Source organism: Salvelinus alpinus, chromosome 8 (assembly GCF_045679555.1).
Source record: "Salvelinus alpinus chromosome 8, SLU_Salpinus.1, whole genome shotgun sequence".
In the NCBI taxonomy this organism is placed as follows: domain Eukaryota; kingdom Metazoa; phylum Chordata; class Actinopteri; order Salmoniformes; family Salmonidae; genus Salvelinus; species Salvelinus alpinus.
In genome coordinates this window covers 29,335,155-29,357,761 of record NC_092093.1, presented here as the reverse complement: position 1 = coordinate 29,357,761, position 22,607 = coordinate 29,335,155, and the positions used below count along the sequence as shown (strand labels likewise).

Here is a 22,607-nt window from a genome sequence, read left to right as displayed (position 1 = left end):
CATTTGAATTGTGTGGTGTTAAATTAACATTGTTTCAATAACTAATTCCTACAACTTTTTAATCTGGATAATTCTCTCCTGTGGGACAGAATGATGCACAGGATCTCTGAGACTGATCTAAAGACTTGTGCTGCATCAGCAGTTTCTCTCCGAGTTCTTCCCGGCCTTTGAAAATAACCTGTTTAGATCTGCACCAACGAGAATGTGTGGGAGAGCATACCTGTTTCATATGCAGGGCATTCATCAAATATTAAAAAGCCTGATAACGATGATTCAGCAGAAATACTGAAATTGAGCTTCGGTGAGCACCTTGGACTCGTCTTGTCACATGGTTATTATAAGCCTTGTTTTACTCTTCGTTTCAGTGTTGAATACCTTGCAGATGTTGGGTATAAAGAGGTCATTACTGTATAGGGATTGTCATAAGACTGAACCAGCGTTACAATTCAGTCCGACGTGTTAGTCACTCCCTTGCCACTTGTTCCTTGAGTAGGTCTAGGGAATTTCCAGCAGGCCTACTCCAATCACATCAGACCTTACATCACCACCTATTTCACACCCCATTAGCAGTGAATGTTTCTGCACGTCAGGTTTCCATCTCTTCTACTGCCACAGGTCAGCTAACAGGAAGAGGCAGGACTAACTGAAGCCGAAGTAGAGAAGTATCTCAAAAGACTTGCCTATGCTATTTTTACCCCCCCCCCCCACACACACACACACACAGTTGCTGTCTGAGCCCGAGCCCATCACAGATGCTGTCTGAGCCCGAGCCCATCACAGTTGCTGTCTGAGCCCGAGCCCATCACAGTTGCTGTCTGAGCCCGAGCCCATCACAGTTGCTGTCTGAGCCCGAGCCCATCACAGTTGCTGTCTGAGCCCGAGCCCATCACAGTTGCTGTCTGAGCCCGAGCCCATCACAGATGCTGTCTGAGCCCGAGCCCATCACAGTTGCTGTCTGAGCCCGAGCCCATCACAGTTGCTGTCTGAGCCCGAGCTCATCACAATTGCTAAGTGCAACCAGTCATCTGCATCTGGTCTTGCTGCTTCTTTTCACAGGGGTGACAAGGTCTCACAGTGGGAGTCTACTACGGTGTGCAGTTGTTTGCAACATAATGAACAGTATAAAGACACTTCCTGGAGGAGGGCTGAGAAGTCTCATTTGAGGTTATGGTGTAGCAGCCGGAGTAGAGCGAATGCTCTGCAAGGGCGGAAACTGCTGTAAGACAGGAAGACCCTAAGCGGCTGCTTGGCTTCATGAACTCAGAGGGAGAGAGAGGGCTAAGAACGCTGTAATTGGGCAGTAGAGTTTATTTTTAATTTTTTCTAAATCTTGTTATTTCCTTACGTAGTCATGAACTGTGAATGATTTGACACCTCTGCTCAGTTGTTTTCACTCTCCATGCAATCATTACTTTTGATGCACAAGATAATGTTTCATGCAGTGGTGGGAAAAGTCCCCAATTGTCATACTTGAGTAAAAGTAAAGATACCTTAAAATAGAAAATGACTCAAGTAAAAGTGAAAGTCACCCAGTAAAATACTACATGAGTCAAAGTCTACAAATATTTGGTTTTAAATATACTTAAGTATCAAAAGTAGAGGGCCTCCCGAGTGGCACAGCAGTCTAAGGCACTGCATTGCAGTGTTAGAGGCGTCACTAAAGACCCGGGCTGTGTCACAACCGGCTGTGTTCAGGTGTCCCATAGGGCGGCGCACAATTGGCCCAGTGTCGTCCGGGTTAGGGGAGGGTTTGGCTGGGGGGGCTTTTCTCGGCTCATTGCGCTCTAGCGACTCCTTGTGGCAGCTCGGGTGCTTGCAGGCTGACCCCGGTCATCAGTTGAACGGCGTTTCTTCCAACACATTGATGTGGTTGGCATCTGGATTGAGCAGGCGGGTGTTAAGAAGCGCGGCTTGGCGGGTCATGTTTTGGAGGACGCATGACTCGAACTTCGCCTCCCGAGCCGATTGGGGTGTTGGAGCGATGAGACTAGATCGAAAAGGGGGTAAAGAAATTGATCAAAAGTAATTGTAATTGCTGATATATACTTAAGTATCAAAAGTAAAAATCTTTTCAAAGTACTTTTATGTAGTTAACCAGATGGCGCCATTTTCTTGTTTTTTAAATTGACAGAAAGCCAAGGGCCCACTACAACACTCAGTCATCATTTACAAATAAAGCACGTGTGTTCAGTGAATCTGCCAGATCAGAGGCAGTAGGGATGACCAGGGATGTTCTCTTGATAAGCAAGTGAATTGGACCCTTTTCCTGTCCTGCTTAGCATTCAAAATGTAACGTGTACTTTTGGGTGTCAGGGAAAATGTATGGAGTAAATTATTTTATTTAGGAATGTAGTGAAGTGAGAAAAAAGAAGAATCCCGCACACTGCTCTTGATAGTATCACTGCTCTTTAATAAGCTTTACGTATCGGCCTCAAGGGCGTCAGAACTTTTGTTCTGTTCCGTTTTTTTTTAGGAATGTAGTGAAGTAAAAGTAGTCAAAAATATAAATAGTAAAGTAAAGTACAGATACCAAAAAAAACTACTTAAGTAGTACTTTAAAGTATTTTTACTTAAGTACTTTACAACACTGGTTTCATGATAATCATCCTTCATAATCAGCATGTTTCAACATTTTCTTGCAATGTCTGATTCCTTGAATGTGGTTTTGCAATCATTCTAAGCCTATAAAGCGACATCCTACATTAAAATCACAGTTCTACAGTCAGTCAGGGCAATGTGTTGAAATTGAAGATTAATCAGAGCTTCATATTGTGAGGATAACACCAGCTGGTTTGTAATGTTGAAAGCAACTCCTGCTAAAAAAATATGTGAATGTGAACTTGATCTCATATAGACTTTATTTGGTTGATAGAGGTGTATCCCACTGGTTCTGCACTGTTTCTTCTAATTTAGTTTCAGCTAGATGAAATAACAAGCACTATATACCCTGGGCTTTAATTAGATTAAACATCTGCTCTGGTCTAGAATGCATGAGTACAATAGAAAGTTGGGAAACTATGTGTTAGTGACCTGTGCCATCTAATGTTAAGATCTTTCAACAGGTGTTTGTTTCATGAGTAATCAACAGCCTGTAACAAAGCTACATGAGACATTTCTTTACAGATTTGGGGATTTTCAATTGTTGATTGTTACTGTTTAAACTCAAAATAAAAATATGCTTTTATTTGTATTAAATAAAACATGTATATGCTTTACAATTGACTACAAAATCCAGAAAGTATGGTGTCATAGTATTTTCCATGCCCACATTATGCTGCTGTCATGAACAATTCATCTAATTAAACATGAGTTAATCTTTGTTGTAGTAAAAATTATATCACCCACAGATTAAAACATAATTTCCTCCATTTTGTCCGGCGCTGGTAGACGTCTGACACCATAAACAAAGAAAACCGTAGGACACGCCGGTTACTACCAATCGGCACTCTGTTAAAATCCTCTGACAACCAATCAGAATATTAAATAATTTAAAAGAATAGCGTTGTAGCCAATCAGCGGGCTTCGCGCCATCCTATACACTGGTGCGCTTCGCGGATAGAGGGAGGGAGAATGCATTCAAGATTTAGCTGCAGTTTTTAAACGTACGTTAGCTTGCGATTCACTTTCGTTCTAGGTTTTAAAGGGATACCTATGTTATTTTCCTAATTGGAGTTGTACGTGTTATCTAAGGGTAAGGGCGGTAATTAATAATTATAATTGATTGTGCATGAATGTGGTCACTTTTTAAATATCTTTGCTGAGAACTTAACTTAACGTTATGGTATTATTGACTGTGTTTTGGGCTGCGTGGCCGTGGGATCAGCTACAGTAACCACTGCGCTGCAGCTGAGCAATTTCGCTTGTAACCTAACTGCTTAGAATGAATAGGCTAGCTAACTACCTATTTATTGTCTTCACATGTTAAAGCGTAGTTTACAATTGCAAAAATGTAAACATGCCCTGAAACGTTAGCTAGCTAACATTATCTAACATACCCGATTTACCACTAAGTAGCCTGCTAGCTTACGTTACGTAGCTAGCCAACATTAGCGAGGATTTGAATGCATGACGTTTTCCCTCCACCCGCTGTCACTTGAAGATATTACAATTAACGTTAAAGGAGTAGAGACAGCTAGCTAGCGAACGTTAGCTAGCCGTCTTGCGAACGGTTATTTTTTTGCACATTGCCTAAGATATTTTGGAATACCGTTAGTTGCAGTACCGGTACAACCTGTAGTTACCGTTTTGACTGCTCTTCCAACTCAATCCAACCGTGTTGCTAGGTAACGCTAGTTTTTTGTTACTCAAATCACTTTCTGGTTTGCTGGTTAATGTTATATAGCTAAATGTATATCCAACTGTCTGCATGTTTTAATTTAATTTCCACACTTTTGTAGCGAAACGTTACAATTTAGGCTAAATCTCCGGAATATGTTCACAACTGACTTGCATGCACCATCATTTAGGGCGCTTTCACAAATCCCCTTACGATCCGTATCCTGTAGTGTTTGGTACCCTGATGTCGCGCTATAAAGCATGCGTGAAACGCAAACAAATCCTGGACCTGCGCGAGTCCAAGATCCAGGAGTACGGGGTTATTGTGACACGGCAGAGCGAGTCGCGGGGAACTTTTTTTGCCCGTTGTACACAAGCTAGCTCGCTAACATCACGTAGAAGGTGCGTTTTGCTAATCGCGGTTGTTTTCAGGTCTTGGGAAAGAAAAACGTATTCTGTCGAATTCTCCCAAACGCTCCAGGAAACCGAACCAGGGTACCGAATTTCATATGTGAAAACGCCCTTAGTTGCAAAACTGTTAGCTAACATTAAGATGGATGGCAACAAAAAACAAACTAATTGGACGGTTGAACCACAGATAGACAAGTCTTTGGTTATACTTCTCTAATGAACACCTGGCGGTGGTTTGGTGAACTTTCTATAAAACCAATTACGAACTACCATTACATTATTGTAAACGATTAGCTAGGACTGTTAAGTTCTTCATAAAGTGATTGAAACTACTTTAATTTTAAACCTATTTATAGGGCTTTGTCTGAGGTATGGCACAAAACAAAAGACGAGGGGCTGACTTTCGAAGCTCCCCCACATCATACCTTGCATCTTTCCTGGAGTAGGGGACCCCGTCCGCATCGTTTAGCTAGCTATACCTTTAACCATATGGAGGAATTGAACATGGACAGCAGGGTATGTCAGGTTTTGCATTCATTCATGGATATGTTATGGAATGTGCTTTACTATTACTGACAACTATGACAAATGGATTAGTGGACTCACTGTACTCTGCATCTATTTAATGTATCTGTGTGGGCCATTATGAGAAGGATAAGTTAAATTGTATATTTTTCAGCAGCTGTGATGTAATGTACCATTTTGACTTTTGTTTGATGAAAAATGACACATGCCAGTGAATAGTTGCTTGTGGTCATTACAAGGACTGAGTTGTCCGAGTATGTCAGGCACTTCAAGTCTACAGTTTTCCCCCTCTATTTAAGATTTATATTCACGAGGACTATGTTTTCATAGTGTGTATGTGTTTTAAATAGTCCGAGGCAAGAACAGTTGTATAACCAGAGCAGGTTTTCACTTGTTGATTTGTCATGGGTAGACATGGCAGTACAACCTCTGTTTAACTTCTAAAATGCCGTTTCTGATGTTACCTGAACATTACTGGAATTCTGTGTACAAAGGCTATTGAGAGAGTGATAAAGGGGGCTGGAGTGGCAATGACTAGTTTTAAAACTACAAACAGTTAACCCTATGGGAACGTCAGCAATTCTGTGAGCTCTGCATCCCCTTCCATACCGCTGACCTCACTGCTCCATTGTGTCAAGTCTTGTGCTCGTCTGTCCCCCATTTGCATGTTCTTAATGCACGCTGTAAATGTCTCATCTAGCCTAATCTGCCTAAGTCTAGTGTGATTGGGGAAATGTTCGGAAGAAAAGTTGTCCCCGTCGTAGACTGTTTTGATATGCACACCCAATTCATCTGAAAAAGTGAATCATTGTAATTAATGATGTTAACGGTTAGCTGCCGAAAATACATTTGTTTATCAGTCTATAGGTTCATTTGCATAATTTGGTGGAATTAAATTGGCTCGTGTATTTTCCTTAGTCGTCATGTATCTTATTTATCACATGAGCACGGCATACAGAGCCTAGTTTGAGGAGTGGAATAGCCTATCACCCGTCAGACAGCACGAGAGCAACTCCTCAGAAAGCTGGTACTGGAGTGAAACTTACTTTTATAAGCCCAGTCATGAAAACGGAAGTTTGAGCGAGACCGCAGTTTCAAAACCCTCTTGTATTTCAAAGGGAGAGAGAAACACCCCTGATTTGAACCCATCCTGGCAGCGCTACATTATACATGTGCGGCAGTGGCTTAGACCACCCCGTGATACTCCCATGGTTTTTAACATGTGTGCTCTCTCTCTGTCAGGTAAATGAGGATGCCGGGTACTAGGTTTCAGAGTGGGGACATGGTGATGGGCCGCTGGCCTGGTAGCAGCCTGTTCTACGAAGTCAAGGTGCTGAGCTACGATGCCAAGATTCAGCTCTACACGGTCATCTACAAGGATGGCACTGAGCTGGAGCTCAGAGAGGTTGACATGAAGGTAGGAGCACTATCTATCTTCATGGCAACCATGTCACTGATGACATGACCCAGATGGATGGAATTTCTCTATCTTGACAAGGTTATTATTTTATGCTAGTGCATACTCAAATATTATCTTCTTATGATATGTTGATTGCGCCATTGGTGCTGGCCTTTTAAAATTCAGCTATGTAATAACACATTTGTAACCTTGCTAAATGCGACAACTTATGTTCCAGAGTCCAACTGGCTTTAAACCAAGCCATCGTTCTCGTTCTCGCTCCCGCTCTCCGTCGCGGCGGCGCAGTCGTTCCCGTTCTCCAGCCAGGACCACCCGGCGCTCCTCGTCACGCACCACCAGTGGCACCTTCGCCACAGAGACGTCCGCTGCACGCAAGGAGCCCAAAATGAAAGAAGTGCTGGAGATCAGACTCAGCCCTGTGGTGAGGAACACATGTCACACACACTGCTGGGATTTAGAATGGCTTTTTGTTTTTGAGTGTTGCTCTACTGCATGTGTGTGTTGTATTCAGAATGCACTGTAAGACGCATGACCTCAGAGATGGCATTATTTGATAGTAGATCAAGCGTTGGCTAATAACAGTGTAATAAACCAAAGATTTTTAAACTTTTTGTGTATGTGTGACCAGTGGGTCCATCTTTACATAGTGACATGTGTGCCTCTTTTTCCGTATTGTTTGTCATCGCGTTGCTTTTTCCTCATGTTGACGTTTTGCTTCCCTCACTCCATTTAACACAGGCTAGGCCAGTTGAGAACAATGGCCACGATAAGCATGAAAACAAAGAGAATGATACTGCTGACAAAGTCAATGAGGTGAGACTTTAGATACTGTATGTACTTTATAATTTAAAAAAAACGTTTGTGTCTATCCATAATGATGTCAATGCTCCTAGAACAAAATTAATATGTTTGTTGGGCTGTAAGCAAGTTTGGCATTAGACTTGTAACTAGGGATACACGATATATCGGAATCGGACAATATTAGGTAAAAATGCCAACATCGGTATCGGCCAATGTCTAGTTTAACGCGGATGTGCAAAACCGATGTCAAAGCTGACGTTCATACCTATATAACGTAGGTACATGGCGTAATGACGACGTGTAACATTTTGTGCTATACGTGCAACACAGCATTCATAAACTAGCCCACAATGTCTGCTGTGTGGATCGAGCAACAAGTCGAGCAGTCATTTGAAAGAGTAACAAAATTTCAGTCAGACAACTCAAAGGCGAAATCCATTAAAGCCAAGATAATGGAATTTATTGCCCTTGACAATCAACCGTTCTCTGTCGTGGGTGGTGTTGGCTTTCGCTGACTGGTTGAGCACCGGTTAACACTACCAAGTACGCTATTTTTCCAACGTTGCCCTGCGGGAGTTACACAGTAATAGCGTCACTGCTATTAGCTTCATGACATGCATAAGAAGGCGTGCCGTCTGGGTCTTTGCGTGTCAAAAAAGATACAGTAGCACTCAAAGTTGTACAAAAAAGTCTGCAAACACCGGTCACGAACGATTTGTTTACAATACCGCGTTGGTAATAAAGCTTAATTAGTTCAACCGTAACTTCTGGGGTAGCTGATATCGTTATTACTGAAACAGGACCCAAGTGGTATATATAAAGATCCAGTCCAATTAAAAAATTGGAGACCTCTTACACTTCAGTGTTGTGATGCAAAAATCCTAGCAAAATGCTTGGCGCATAGAATAAAAAAAGTTTTGTCAGATATTATTCATCCTAATCAGACAGGTTTTTTACATGGACGATACATTGGAGATAATATAAGGCAAGTACTGGAAACAATAGAACACTATGAAATATCGGGGACACCAGGTCTGGTTTTCATAGCTGATTTTGAAAAGGCTTTTGATAAAGTACGACTGGAGTTTATATATAAATGCCTAGAATATTTCAATTTTGGGGAATCTCTTATAAAATGGGTTAAAATTATGTATAGTAACCCTAGGTGTAAAATAGTAAATAATGGCTACATCTCAGAAAATTTTAAACTATCTAGAGGAGTAAAACAAGGTTGTCCACTATCGGCATATCTATTTATTATTGCCATCGAAATGTTAGCTGTTAAAATTAGATCAAACATTAATATTAATGGATTAGAAATCCGTGGCTTAAAAACTAAGGTGTCATTGTACGCTGATGATTCATGTTTTCTTTTAAAACCACAACTAGAGTCTCTCCACGGCCTCATAGAGGATCTAGATACCTTTGCTATCCTCTCTGGATTAAAACCAAATTATGATAAATGTACCATATTACGTATTGGATCACTAAAAAATACACATTTTATATTGCCATGTAGTTTACCAATTAAATGGTCTGACGGAGATGTGGACATACTCGGTATAAAAATCCCAAAAGAAAGAAATGATCTCACTCAATAAATTTTTATAGAAAGGTAGCAAAAATAGATAAGATCTTGCTACCATGGAAAGGAAAATACCTGTCTATTTGTGGAAAAATCACCCTGATTAACTCTTTAGTCATATCACAGTTTACCTATTTGCTTATGGTTTTGCCTACACCTAGTGACCTGCTTTTTAAATTATATGAACAAAAAATATTCCATTTTATTTGGAACGGCAAGCCAGATAAAATTAAAAGGGCCTATTTATATAACGAATATGAATTCGGAGGGCAGAAATTATTAAATATTAAAGCATTAGACCTCTCACTAAAGGCATCAGTCATACAAAAGTTATACTTAAATCCAAACTGGTTCTCTAGTAAATTGGTACGAATGTCTCATCCTATGTTCAAGAAGGGCCTTTTTCCCTTTATTCAGATTACACCTGCTCACTTTCGGTTGTTTGAAAAGGAAATAATCTCCAAAATATCCTTATTTTTTAAACAAGCCTTAGAAAGTTGGTTGCAATTTCAGTTTAATCCACCTGAAAGGACGGAACAAATAGTACAACAAATATTGTGGTTAAATTCAAATATAGTAATTGATAAAAAAAACTGTATTTATCGAAGAAATGTTTAAAAAAGGTATAATTTTTGTGAATGATATCATAAATAGGACTGGTGGAGTTATGTCACACATGCAGCTAACACAGACATATGGAAACGTCTGCTCTACCCCAAATTACAACCAATTAATTGCAGCATTACCACAAAAATGGAAGAGGCAAGTAGAAGGGGAAAAAAGTAAGGAACTTGTATGTCGGCCCTGTATTAAAGAACATAAATGGTTAAAGAAAAGTGTGATAAATAAAAACATATACCAATTTCATTTAAGGACCAAAAAACTGACAGCTGTGCCATATAAATTGCAAAATAGTTGGGAAGAGATTTTCGATGTACCCATTCCATGGCACATGGTTTATGAATTGATACGGAAAACAACGCCGGATTCAAAACTTCGAATTTTTCAATTTAAATTACTGTACAAAATTCTTGCAACTAATAGAATGTTATATATATGGGGTATACAATCTTCCCAGCTCTGCAGATTCTGTTGTGAGGAGGCAGAGTCATTAGATCATTTATTTTGGTATTGTCCATATGTAGCTCGTTTTTGGTCACAGGTCCAGGAATGGCTGAAGAATTGCAACATTTGCCTAGAACTAACGCTACAGATAGCAATACTGGGGGATTTGAAAAGCCATAGTCAATCAATCAATAATATAATAATTATTTTAGCAAAAATGTTTATTTTTAATTTACAATCTGTAGAAGCTATGAGAATAGGAAGGTTCAAATCTTTTGTGAAGCATCACAGCACAGTTGAAAAATATATGGCAAATAAAAATCCGAAATGGATGATGTTGGAAGATAGATGGGAGGGGTTGAGTGGAACTGAAGGGTGGGACTAATAACAGGATAAACAATGTAGGGCATGCGGGATCTGTGAAATGTGTATAGGTGCGGAGCTTTTGTGAAATAGCACAGTTACAAGTGGAAATAAAATTGGATGGACAACAGAAATAGAGGAAGGACTAAGAACAAACAAGAGAGAACTATTGTAAAGTAGACTGTCTGTAAAATAGGTATAAGATGTATAAATTGAAGGTAAAAGCAGAAGTGTTTATTAGTTTACTCCAATTGGGGGAGCGGTGGTAGGGTTGCGGGGAATAATAATAAAGGTATATTCTTTAAAAAAGTATGTATGTCTATATAGGTATGTATATATGTGTATATGTATGCATGCGTGTATGGATATATATATTTACCCCAAAAAATATGGGGGATTGGAAATGATGCAGACAATTACATTGGAAGCAACATTCTTTCCGCAATATTAAGCTGATCCACCCCTAAGAAAAGAAAGAGAAAAAAAGAAAAAAAAACTTCTGGGGTAGCTAGCTTTAGCTTGGTACCTAGCTAGCACCAATACAACCAGCTTGAAAACAATGACCAGTAGAAACTGCAGTCATTTTCATTATTCTTAGCAATGATTTAGGAATCCTTGTGAGTAAGTATTGTTGTTCGCCTATTGAAATTGAACTTCAGTTCATGAAAATAAATAGCAAGCCAGCTACTTAACCCTGTTGCCCAAGCTAATGTTATAAGCAGCCAGCTAGCTTCATCTGGCTAGTGAGGCTTGACCTGACCGGGTTGTCTTGTGAAGCTAGCCACAATAAGGATTAGGCACAATAGTGGAATTTGCCGTTTGCTTTCAAAATAAAAGTATGTCATTGACAGTGATGCAAGTAGTAGAATTATGCTATACTTTTATTTTGAAGGCTAACCGCAAAGTCCACTATTGTGGCTAATCCTTATTGTGGCTAGCTTCACATAGATGGGTCCGCCCATTAATCAAATAAGAACTCTCTTATAAATTAGTGTTATTTCAGATGACAGCTAGCTAACTATATAGCTAGTTAACTATAGCTACTGAAACAGATTGTCGTTTTGCTGTTTTTGGGGAAGAACATTGTTTACATCCATGAGCTAGCTAGCTTTTTTTATGACCAGCACCGTAGATGCTCGAGACAACTTCACCAGCATCATAGCATAGGTATTGATGAATCATTGTGACATATGAGTGAGAGTGTAATCGATGTGTAATAACTACGTAAAAAATGTATGAATGTGTTAAATTATTATGTGATGTGCAGTCATATTCAGGTCCTGATTGGTCAACAAGCTTATTTGACACGTCAAATAGTGTTAAATAGTATATTTTTTGACACGCAAAGACCCAAATGCCGTTCCATAAAAATCCTGGTTGAGAATGAAACGACTGAACAAATTAACAACTGAACAGCACAGCGAGTAATTGAAAGAAATAGGTTTTGATTATGTTTTAATGGGGACATATGTAAATGCCAACAAAATAACTTTTTGGTGTGTGTGTAACCTTTATTTAACTAGGCAAGTCAGTTAAGAACAAATTCTTATTTACAATGACGGCCTACCCTGGACGACGCTGGGCTAATTGTGCGCTGCCCTATGGGACTCCCAATCACGGCCGGATGTGATACAGCCTGGATTCGAACCAGGGACTGTAGTCACACCTCTTGCACTGAGATGCAGTGCCTTAGACCGCTGTGTGTGTGTGTGTGTGTAAACTATTTAACTGTACTAGAATGCTTAAAAGGCAGCTGAAACAGAGCTGTCCCTTGTAACGGAGCTGTCCCTAGCTATATTGCTTGTTTGAGAATGGGCTTTGATGTGTTGAATGTCATGATTCATGTTGTACCTCCTGTGTGTTGGGAGGACTCTGCATGGGGGACTCAGCCTGTACCAAGCCCCAGCTGACTGAGCCACACACACCACTTCGGGTCCTGCTAATGTTCCATCAGTCAGTCACATGCTGTTGATCACTTTTCCTTTTTAAGAGATACTAATCTACAGATCATTTGTGTGGGAAATAGAATGGATGTGCATTATGTTCCCTATGAGCTTAAGTCACTGTGGGTTAGCCATGTCTGTGTAAATGAGTACCACCACTCAGCCTGACCGTGTGTGTCTAACCATGTCTACCTCCAGATCCCTGCAGAGGCGGAGCAAGCGAAGGTATTAGAGAGCCGCTACAACCTCAGACGCAGAAAGGATGACGGTGACGCCAAGCCAGCCGAGCAGACAGAGGAAAAGGAAGCTGAGCAGAAGCCTGCAGCAGCCACAACCCCCATCACCACTGAGCTGGAGTTTGGAGGGAGGCTAGGTGAGAGGAGGAACAGAGAAATGTGGCTGCTGTGCCTCTCCCAGCTTGTCATGTGCTGGATAGAGAGTGTGAGGGGGGGGGGAGAATGGTGCTGATCTGCATACTGTTATGCCAATCAAATTGCACTAGGATGCTAGTCTGCACATTGTTTGACAAGAATGCATTTCGGGAGGGACAGTAACTGGTTAAAAAAGAAGACAGACTACCTTTGGCTCCAGTCACTCAGTGTCTTTCCCCCCTGTGTTTGCAGGAGTGTCCTGCATGATGCTGTTCCTGCCTGTGGCCGTGTTGGGACTGATGGTGGTTTGCAGTCAGGAGGATGCTAGCCTGATGAGCCCCCCCTCTCTGCCTGCCCTGGACTCCCTGTTGGATCCACATGTGTTTGGCATGGTGGTCCTCTGGTTCCTCTTCCAGGCCCTGCTCTACGTGCTGCCTGTCGGAAAGGTAACGTGATCACCAATAACCTCACTGCTCTTCTGGCACACATGTAGGATCAGCTTACTCTGTTCTAGTCATTGTGGAGAAAACACAGAACTGAAACATAGATGATCGTCTAGTGGGCCAACTGCATTCTCAGAATTCTACTCCCACCATTATTGAAGACTGTACACACACTGGCAAACACACACACACCAACCCCCCTAGAGTACAGGCCATATACATGACACCCATCCGTGACCTGGACAGAGCACATGACTGGCGCTCACGCCTCGTTTCTGCTCATTAGCCAGAGCAGAAATTAGAGGAATCAGAAGTAGTAGGCTACGGTCCACGCTCAAACACTACAGGGAAGAATGGGAGGTTTTGTTCAGTTTCCTCTCCTGCTCATCTGCCTTCTGAATACAGTTGAAGCACACGTGCCTTTTTGAGAATATAGGAAACTTTCATCATATTGCTCCTATGAAATCATGTTCTCTATGTCTGGGCAGTGTTTACATTAGTGAAAGGGGATAATGTAAGCTTTTAACATGTACAAAAAGTCCCCTATCCTAGCTACATTATCCCTCTCATAATCTATTTCCTGTAAGTTTGAATGATGGTCCAACCTGTGTTTATGTCCCCAGGTTGTAGAAGGAATCCCCCTGAAGAATGGAGAGTGGCTGAAGTACAGAATGAACAGTGAGGCATTTTCCTGTGTTTCATGTCTTCTTGTTTGTCATTTTGAAGGAATTAACTGGTCAGTTACTCCCAGCACGTTGAGATCTCTAGTAAAGCACTATGCCAATGTATTTCATTAACATATAAGTAATGTAAGGAAAGACCCTTTGGTTGAAGAACTTCCTGTGTATTAACCCTGCATGTCTCCTCTACCACCACCAGTCCTCCATGCCTTTGTGCTGACGGTGGCTGCCCTGGGGGCTGCAGTGCATCAGGGGGTGGACCTCAGCTACATCCACAGCCACTTCCTCCAGCTGGCTGTGTCTTCCCTGCTCTTCTCTGTCCTGCTCAGTGTCTATCTGTACGTCCGCTCTCGCTGGGCACCCCAGGACCAGCTGGCCCCCGGAGGAAACTCTGGTGAGTGGGTGTGTTATCACTGGTAGAGAAATGCTTCTACAATCTAGGCCTGATTTATTCCATGATATCGGTATATTATGGCATGGGCCAGCATAAGGTTAAGGGCAAAGATTGCTGTACTGCCTATTGGCATGATGCCTCCCAAATGGGTAACGTAATATGATTCATCTGTTCTTCTCACCTCAGGGAGTGTGATTTATGACTTCTTCATGGGAAGTGAACTCAACCCCCGGATCAAGGGCTTTGATCTCAAATACTTCTGTGAGCTGCGCCCAGGATTGATGGGTTGGGTAAGTTTAGTGTACCTAAACATGTTCCCATTCAAAGTACTTTTCAGCTGTATATTAGCCATTTAGTGTAGATTAAGCTGTTTTTATTTCCTCACACACAACTGCAAAAAAAAAACAAGCTCAGTGTTCAGTTTCCCATTATATGTGTGTTCATTAATGTGTTAAATGTGAACAACATAGAATAAATCATACTACAGTACATTTCGGGGCTAGTTTGTCTGTTTGAGGTGCACTATATATACAAAAGTATGTGGATACCCCTTTAAATTAGTGGATTCGGCTATTTCAGCCACACCCGTTGCTGACAGGTACAGTACCACTCAAAAGTTTGGACACACCTACTCATTCAAGGGTTCTTCTTTATTTTTACTATTTACTACATTGTACTATAACAATAATAATAATAATAGTGAAGACATCAAAACTATGAAATACCACATATGAAACCATGTAGTAACCAAAAAAGTGTTAAACAAATCAAAATATATATATGAGATTCTTCAAAGTAGCCACCCTTTGCCTTGATGATAGCTTTGCACACTCTTGGTATTCTCTCAACCGGCTTCATGAAGTAGTCACCTGGAATGTAGAAAATAGTAAAAACAAAGAAAAACCCTTGAATGAGTTGGTGTGTCCAAACTTTTGACTGGTACTGTTTATAAAATTGAGCACACAGCCATGCAATCTACATAGACAGACAAACATTAGCAGTAGAATGGCCTTACTGAAGAGCTCAGTGACTTAACATGGCAGCGTCATAGGATGACACCTTTCCAACAAGTCAGTTCGTCAAATGTCTGCCCTGCTAGCACCGCCCCGGTCAACTGTAAGTGCTGTTATTGTTAAGTGGGAACGTCTAGGAGCAACAACGGCCACAAAAGCTCACACACTACAGAAGCTCACTGTAGTGTGTTAAACTGCACCTGGAAGCAACGTCAGCACAAGAACTGCTCCTCTGGAACTTCATGAAATATGTTTCCATGGCCGAGCAGCCGCACACAAGCCTAAGATCACCATGCGCAATGCCAAGTGTCGGCTGGAGTGGTGTAAAGCTCTCATCTATTGGACTCTGGACCAGTGGTAACGCTTTCTTTGGAGTGATGAATCAGGCTCATACATCTGGCAGTCTGACAGACAAATCTGATTTTGGCGGATGCCAGGAGAACGCTACCTGCCCCAATGCATAGTGCCAACTATAAAGTTTGGTGTAGGAGGAATAATGATCTTGGGATGTTTTTTATGGTTTTGGCTAGGCCCGTTAGTTCCAGTGAAGGGAAATCTTAACGCTACAGCATACAATGACATTCTAGACCATTCTGTGCTTCCAACTTTGTGGCAACAGTTTGGGGAAGGCCCTTTCTTGTTTCAGCATCTCAATGCCCCCGTGAACAAAGTGAGGTCCATACAGAAATGGTTTGTTGAGATTGGTGTGGAAGAACTTGACTGGTCTGCACAGAGCCCTGACCTCAACCCCGTATAACACCTTTGGGATGAATTGTAACGCTGACTGCGAGCCAGGCCTAATCGCCCAACATCAGTGCCTGACCTCACTAATGCTCTTGTGGCTGAATGGAAGCAAGTCCCCGCAGCAATGTTCCAACATCTAGTGGACAGCCTTCCCAGAAGAGCTGTTATAGCAGCAAAGGGAGACCAACTCCATATTAATGCCCATGATTTTGAAAAGCGATGTTCGACGAGCAGATGTCCACATACCTTTGGTCATGTAGTGTATGGATTGTTTTGCTGTCTGTTCAATGACTGTGTTTAATCAGACCTGTGATGTCTGTGTTCTGTCCAGCTGGTGATCAACGCTGCCATGGCTCTGGCTGAGATGAAACTCCATAACCTGGACTACCCTTCACCAGCCATGATCCTGGTCAACTGCTTCCACCTGTTCTATGTGCTTGATGCCTACTGGCATGAGGTACACATAAACCTGCATTTGCTGCCTAATGTTTTATTTGGTCTCTATTTGTTTGTAGGATGTAATCTAATGTGGTTGACTGTTATTCCCCAGGAGGCTGTCCTGGGCTATATGGATACAACCCATGCTGGATTTGGCTTCATGCTGGTGTTTGGCGACTTGATGTGGGTTCCCTTCACCTTCAGTCTCCAGTCCTACTACCTGGTTCACCACCCCAACCACCTCTCTCTGCCCTGGATCGTAGGCATCGTTACTCTCAATGGTTAGTCAGTCCCGGGACTTTTTTAGTATTGGCATTTGGCATACGTTCATATAAATCCTACATGTAATCTGTGATATACTTTTTGTTGTATGAATAACAGTATGACGTTGTCTTCATGTGTTACAGTCATTGGATTTTGCATCTTCCGTAAAGCAAACTCGCAGAAAAACGCCTTCAGAAGAAATCCTTCAGACCCTACATTATCCCGTAAGTCCTCAATCGCAGTACGTCTTATTCCTGTATAAACATTAGCAGGCCACCTGCCTTGATAAAGGGATGGAGTTATTCTCTGTCATGTTGTTGAAGGACTCGCTGTAACGCTGTGTTTTCCAGATCTGAAGACCATCCCTACTGCCACGGGGAAGAGTCTCCTGGTGTCTGGTCTGTGGGGGCTTGTCCGTCACCCCAACTACCTGGGGGACCTCATCATGGCTCTGGCATGGTCACTACCCTGTGGTGAGTGACGGCTAGTTCAGCTACTTAGTTAGTCATAGCTGGTTAGTTACCAGGTTATGGTTAATTTGTTTGATGTATTTTTCTGCTCTGTGCTGACCATGCACCAGAAACAGACCAGTAAATCTACACGTCTTCAAATCAAATCAAATCAAATTTTATTAGTCACATACACATGGTTAGCAGATGTTAATGCGAGTGTAGTGAAATGCTTGTGCTTCTAGTTCCGACAATGCAGTAATAACCAACAAGTAATCTAACCTAACAATTCCACAACTACTACCTTATACACACACACAAGTGTAAAGGGATGAAGAATATGTACATAAGATATATGAATGAGTGGTGGTACAGAACGGCATGGCAAGATGCAGTAGATGGTATAGAGTACGGTATATACATATGAGATGAGTACTGTAGGGTATGTAAACATAAAGTGGCATAGTTTAAAGTGGCTAGTGGTACATGTATTACATAAAGATGGCAAGATGCAGTAGATGATATAGAGTACAGTATATACATATGAGATGGGTAATGTAGGGTATGTAAACATTATATTAAGTGGCATTGTTTAAAGTGGCTAGTGGTACATTTTTACATAATTTCCATCAATTCCCATTTTTAAAGTGGCTGGAGTTGAGTCAGTATGTTGGCAGCGGCCGCTAAATGTTAGTGGTGGCTGTTTAACAGTCTGATGGCCTTGAGATAGAAGCTGTTTTTCAGTCTCTCGGTCCCTGCTTTGATGCACCTGTACTGACCTCGCCTTCTGGATGATAGCGGGGTGAACAGGCAGTGGCTTGGGTGGTTGTTGTCCTTGATGATCTTTATGGCCTTCCTGTGACATCGGGTGGTGTAGGTGTCCTGGAGGGCAGGTAGTTTGCCCCCGGTGATGCGTTCTGCAGACCTCACTACCCTCTGGAGAGCCTTACGGTTGTGGGCGGAGCAGTTGCCGTACCAGGCGGTGATACAGCCCGACAGGATGCTCTCGATTGTGCATCTGTAGAAGTTTGTGAGTGCTTTTGGTGACAAGCCGAATTTCTTCAGCCTCCTGAGGTTGAAGAGGCGCTGCTGCGCCTTCTTCACAACGCTGTCTGTGTGGGTGGACCAATTCAGTTTGTCCGTGATGTGTACACCGAGGAACTTAAAACTTTCCACCTTCTCCACTACTGACCCGTCGATGTGGATAGGGGGGTGCTCCCTCTGCTGTTTCCTGAAGTCCACAATCATCTCCTTTGTTTTGTTGATGTTGAGTGTGAGGTTATTTTCCTGACACCACACTCCAAGGGCCCTCACCTCCTCCCTGTAGGCCGTCTCGTCGTTGTTGGTAATCAAGCCTACCACTGTAGTGTCATCCGCAAACTTGATGATTGAGTTGGAGGCGTGCATGGCCACGCAGTCGTGGGTGAACAGGGAGTACAGGAGAGGGCTCAGAACGCACCCTTGTGGGGCCCCAGTGTTGAGGATCAGCGGGGTGGAGATGTTGTTACCTACCCTCACCACCTGGGGGCGGCCCGTCAGGAAGTCCAGGACCCAGTTGCACAGGGCGGGGTCGAGACCCAGGGTCTCGAGCTTGATGACGAGTTTGGAGGGTACTATGGTGTTAAATGCTGAGCTGTAATCGATGAACAGCATTCTCACATGGGTATTCCTCTTGTCCAGATGGGTTAGGGCAGTGTGCAGTGTGGTTGCGATTGCGTCGTCTGTGGACCTATTGGGTCGGTAAGCAAATTGGAGTGGGTCTAGGGTGTCCGGTAGGGTGGAGGTGATATGGTCCTTGACTAGTCTCTCAAAGCACTTCATGATGACGGAAGTGAGTGCTACGGGGCGGTAGTCGTTTAGCTCAGTTACCTTAGCTTTCTTGGGAACAGGAACAATGGTGGCCCTCTTGAAGCATGTGGGAACAGCAGACTGGGATAAGGATTGATTGAATATGTCCGTAAACACACCAGCCAGCTGGTCTGCGCATGCTCTGAGGACGCGGCTGGGAATGCCGTCTGGGCCTGCAGCCTTGCGAGGGTTAACACGTTTAAATGTTTTACTCACCTCGGCTGCAGTGAAGGAGAGCCCGCAGGTTTTGGTAGGGGGCCGTGTCAGTGGCACTGTATTGTCCTCAAAGCGGGCAAAAAAGTTGTTTAGCCTGTCTGGGAGCAAGACATCCTGGTCCGCGACGGGGCTGGTTTTCTTTTTGTAATCCGTGATAGACTGTAGACCCTGCCACATACCTCTTGTGTCTGAGCTGTTGAATTGCGACTCGATTTTGTCTCTGTACTGGGACTTAGCCTGTTTGATTGCCTTGCGGAGAGAATAGCTACACTGTTTGTATTCGGTCATGCTTCCGGTCACCTTGCCCTGGTTAAAAGCAGTGGTTCGCGCTTTCAGTTTCACGCGAATGCTGCCGTCAATCCACGGTTTCTGGTTTGGGAATGTTTTAATCGTTGCTGTGGGTACGACATTGTCAATGCACTTCCTAATGAACTCGCTCACCGAATCAGCATATTCGTCAATATTGTTGTTGGACGCAATGCGGAACATATTCCAATCCGCGTGATCGAAGCAGTCTTGAAGCGTGGATTCAGATTGGTCGGACCAGCGTTGAACAGACCTAAGCGCGGGAGCTTGTTGTTTTAGTTTCTGTTTGTAGGCTGGAATCAACAAAATGGAGTCGTGGTCAGCTTTTCCGAAAGGGGGGCGGGGGAGGGCCTTATATGCGTCGCGGAAATTAGTATAACAATGATCTAGGGTTTTTCCAGCCCTGGTAGCACAATCGATATGCTGATAGAATTTAGGGAGTTTTGTTTTTAGATTAGCCTTGTTAAAATCCCCAGCTACGATGAATGCAGCCTCAGGGTGTGTGGTTTCCAGTTTACAAAGAGTCAGATAAAGTTCGTTCAGGGCCATCGATGTGTCTGCTTGGGGGGGAATATATACGGCTGTGATTATGATTGAAGAGAATTCCCTTGGTAGATAATGCGGTCGACATTTGATTGTGAGGAGTTCTAGGTCAGGTGAACAGAATGACTTGAGTTCCTGTGTGTTGTTATGATGATCACACCACGTCTCGTTAATCATAAGGCATACCCCCCCGCCCCTCTTCTTACCAGAAAGATGTTTGTTTCTGTCGGTGCGATGCATGAAGAAACCAGCTGGCTGCACCGACTCCGTTAGCGTCTCTTGAGTTAGCCATGTTTCCGTGAAGCAGAGCACGTTGCAATCCCTGATGTCTCTCTGGAATGCTACCCGTGCTCGGATTTCATCAACCTTATTGTCAAGAGACTGGACATTGGCGAGTAGTATGCTAGGGAGTGGAGCGCGATGTGCCCGTCTCCGAAGCCTGACCACGAGACCGCCTCGTTTGCCCCTTTTACGGCGTCGCACAGGGTCGCCGGCTGGGATCAGATCCATTGTATTGGGTGGAAGGCAAAACACTGGATCCGTTTCGGGAAAGTCATATTCCTGGTAGGAACGATGATGAGTTGACGTTAATCGTATATTCAGTAGTTCCTCCCGACTGTATGTAATGAAACCTAAGATTACCTGGGGTACCGATGTAAGAAATAACACATAAAAAAACAAAATACTGCATATTTTCCAAGGAACGCGAAGCGAGGCGGCCATCTCTTTTCGGCGCCGGAAGTTTTTTTCCGGCGCCGGATATGTGTTTTGATATGTGTGTAGTGATATGAGGAGACGCTGAAGTGTGTGTTGTCTGTGGTCGTCCTGTAGGGTTCACCCACATCCTGCCATACTTCTATGTGATCTACCTAACCACCCTGCTGGTCCACCGGGAGGCCCGGGATGAGGCCCAGTGCAGGAGGAAGTACGGCTCGGCGTGGGACGACTACTGCCGAGAGGTCCGCTACCGCATCATCCCCAGAGTCTACTGAAACCTTCGCCACCCCGACCTCCAACCAACTCCACGGTCTCCAATTCTGCAAGCTCACAACTCAATGAGTTTGTAGAAACAAGTTGTTTGGAAATTAGAATTTAAAGACATTGGGAAACTTGAATTTCGAAAAGGGGGACGCTTGATTCTTGGAAGTTCCGCAGGAGCAGCTTTCTTTGAAGTGTTATGGTTTTATGAAGGTACACACTAATTAGCTGACTGAATTTGATTAATGCCTTTTAAGAGAAAAAAGGTTTCAAAATTGAAGAAAAAAGAAGCCTCAGTCTGTGGAATGGATGTATATATTTTTGTACATATACTTTTTTTTAACCAAATACCTGTTAACATAATATTGCATATTAGATCTGTTTTTAAGTTTTCACTCCCATATCCAATTACAATATTTGCTTGGCTTTAATTTTGAAATGATACCTTTGGTAAACATTGCTTTTTGTGTATATTGTCAATGATGGGAATTAAATGCTCTTTTATCTGTACAGTTAAAAAGGGATTAACGATCTTCCTCAGGACCACAACATTCACAAAATAGCATTTAGACATATTTTTTTCTATATTTTTATATAGAGATGTAGCCTAGTGTTAACTGAGTGTAAAAAAAAATTAAAAGTATTTGGTTGTTTTAAATGCACTATGAAAGATTGACCAAAAGTCTATGATTTGACTTTGCTTACTCCGGTTCACTGTCAAATTCCTCCTCAGTCCTCTGGATAGTACTATTGCTTAGGTTGTCTTCCCTCTGGAAAGTTAACTGTCTGTTGAACAAATCCACAGTATCTTATTTAAAACCATTACCATCTGCAAGGGCACTTAGACAGTATCCAAGTTAAGCACCTTAAGTTATTCAAGACCTTACTTTTCAAAATGATTGTTTTCACCAAGTTTATACTGTGACATTCTTCACGTGCAATGCTGTGTCGCAAGTATTTTCTGACCCAGCTGTAGATGAGCAGTATAGCAGCAATACAATAACTAGAATAGGTGGCATTTTATGCGACTGAATGCAATGTAAATATTAGATTTGTGTTTTTATTTGAAGTACAAAATATGCAAGTGATGCTAGATCTTGTGTTTTACAATTAGATATTTAAAGTTGCATTTGATTTCAACTGTTAAGTTAATTGCCTGAATTACCACTAGATCTGCTGTTCTCTAGACAATATTACCATGTCATCTTTGGACAAATGACAAGTAACATTCTAACTATTTGTCATTGAGACCCATTCTGTACTCAACCTTTGTTTTGACTGATGGGACTGGCAACAATTTCCTGTTTGGGTCAGCTGGCTGTTTGTTGATGCTAAAACAAGTTGGATGTAACTAGGACAGTGGAAGAAGACCCAATGTTCATGATTTGTTCAATGTCTGTCTCCAACGGAAAACATGACAATGGCTGGAAAGCTCGCATTGTACAAACGTTTTGGCAAAAAAATAAAGGTTTTACACTCACAGTATCATTCATGTTATTCAGACATGTCTAACAATTCAACACATAATGCAC

The 22,607-nt window shown here is 42.4% G+C and overlaps 1 protein-coding gene across 4 annotated transcripts; it reads left to right on the top strand.

The window, feature by feature from the left end:
- The first annotated feature begins 3,517 nt into the window (after nt 1-3,517).
- LOC139582884 (delta(14)-sterol reductase LBR-like) lies at nt 3,518-22,557 on the top strand. Of its 4 annotated transcripts, none has more exons than XM_071413303.1 (14): nt 3,518-3,691; nt 6,454-6,628; nt 6,849-7,052; nt 7,370-7,444; nt 12,587-12,761; nt 13,012-13,205; nt 13,826-13,880; nt 14,082-14,276; nt 14,463-14,566; nt 16,365-16,490; nt 16,584-16,752; nt 16,879-16,959; nt 17,086-17,208; nt 20,929-22,557. In XM_071413303.1, exons 2-14 carry the CDS (start codon nt 6,458-6,460, stop codon nt 21,087-21,089), a joined length of 1,833 nt encoding a protein of 610 aa, XP_071269404.1. In that variant the 5' UTR covers nt 3,518-3,691; nt 6,454-6,457; the 3' UTR covers nt 21,090-22,557. The 4 variants fall into 4 exon arrangements, with proteins under 4 accessions (XP_071269404.1, XP_071269405.1, XP_071269407.1 ...); XM_071413304.1 differs by lacking the exon at nt 3,518-3,691 and adding an exon at nt 4,163-4,283; XM_071413306.1 differs by lacking the exon at nt 3,518-3,691 and adding an exon at nt 4,660-4,677.
- The last annotated feature ends 50 nt before the right edge of the window (nt 22,558-22,607 follow it).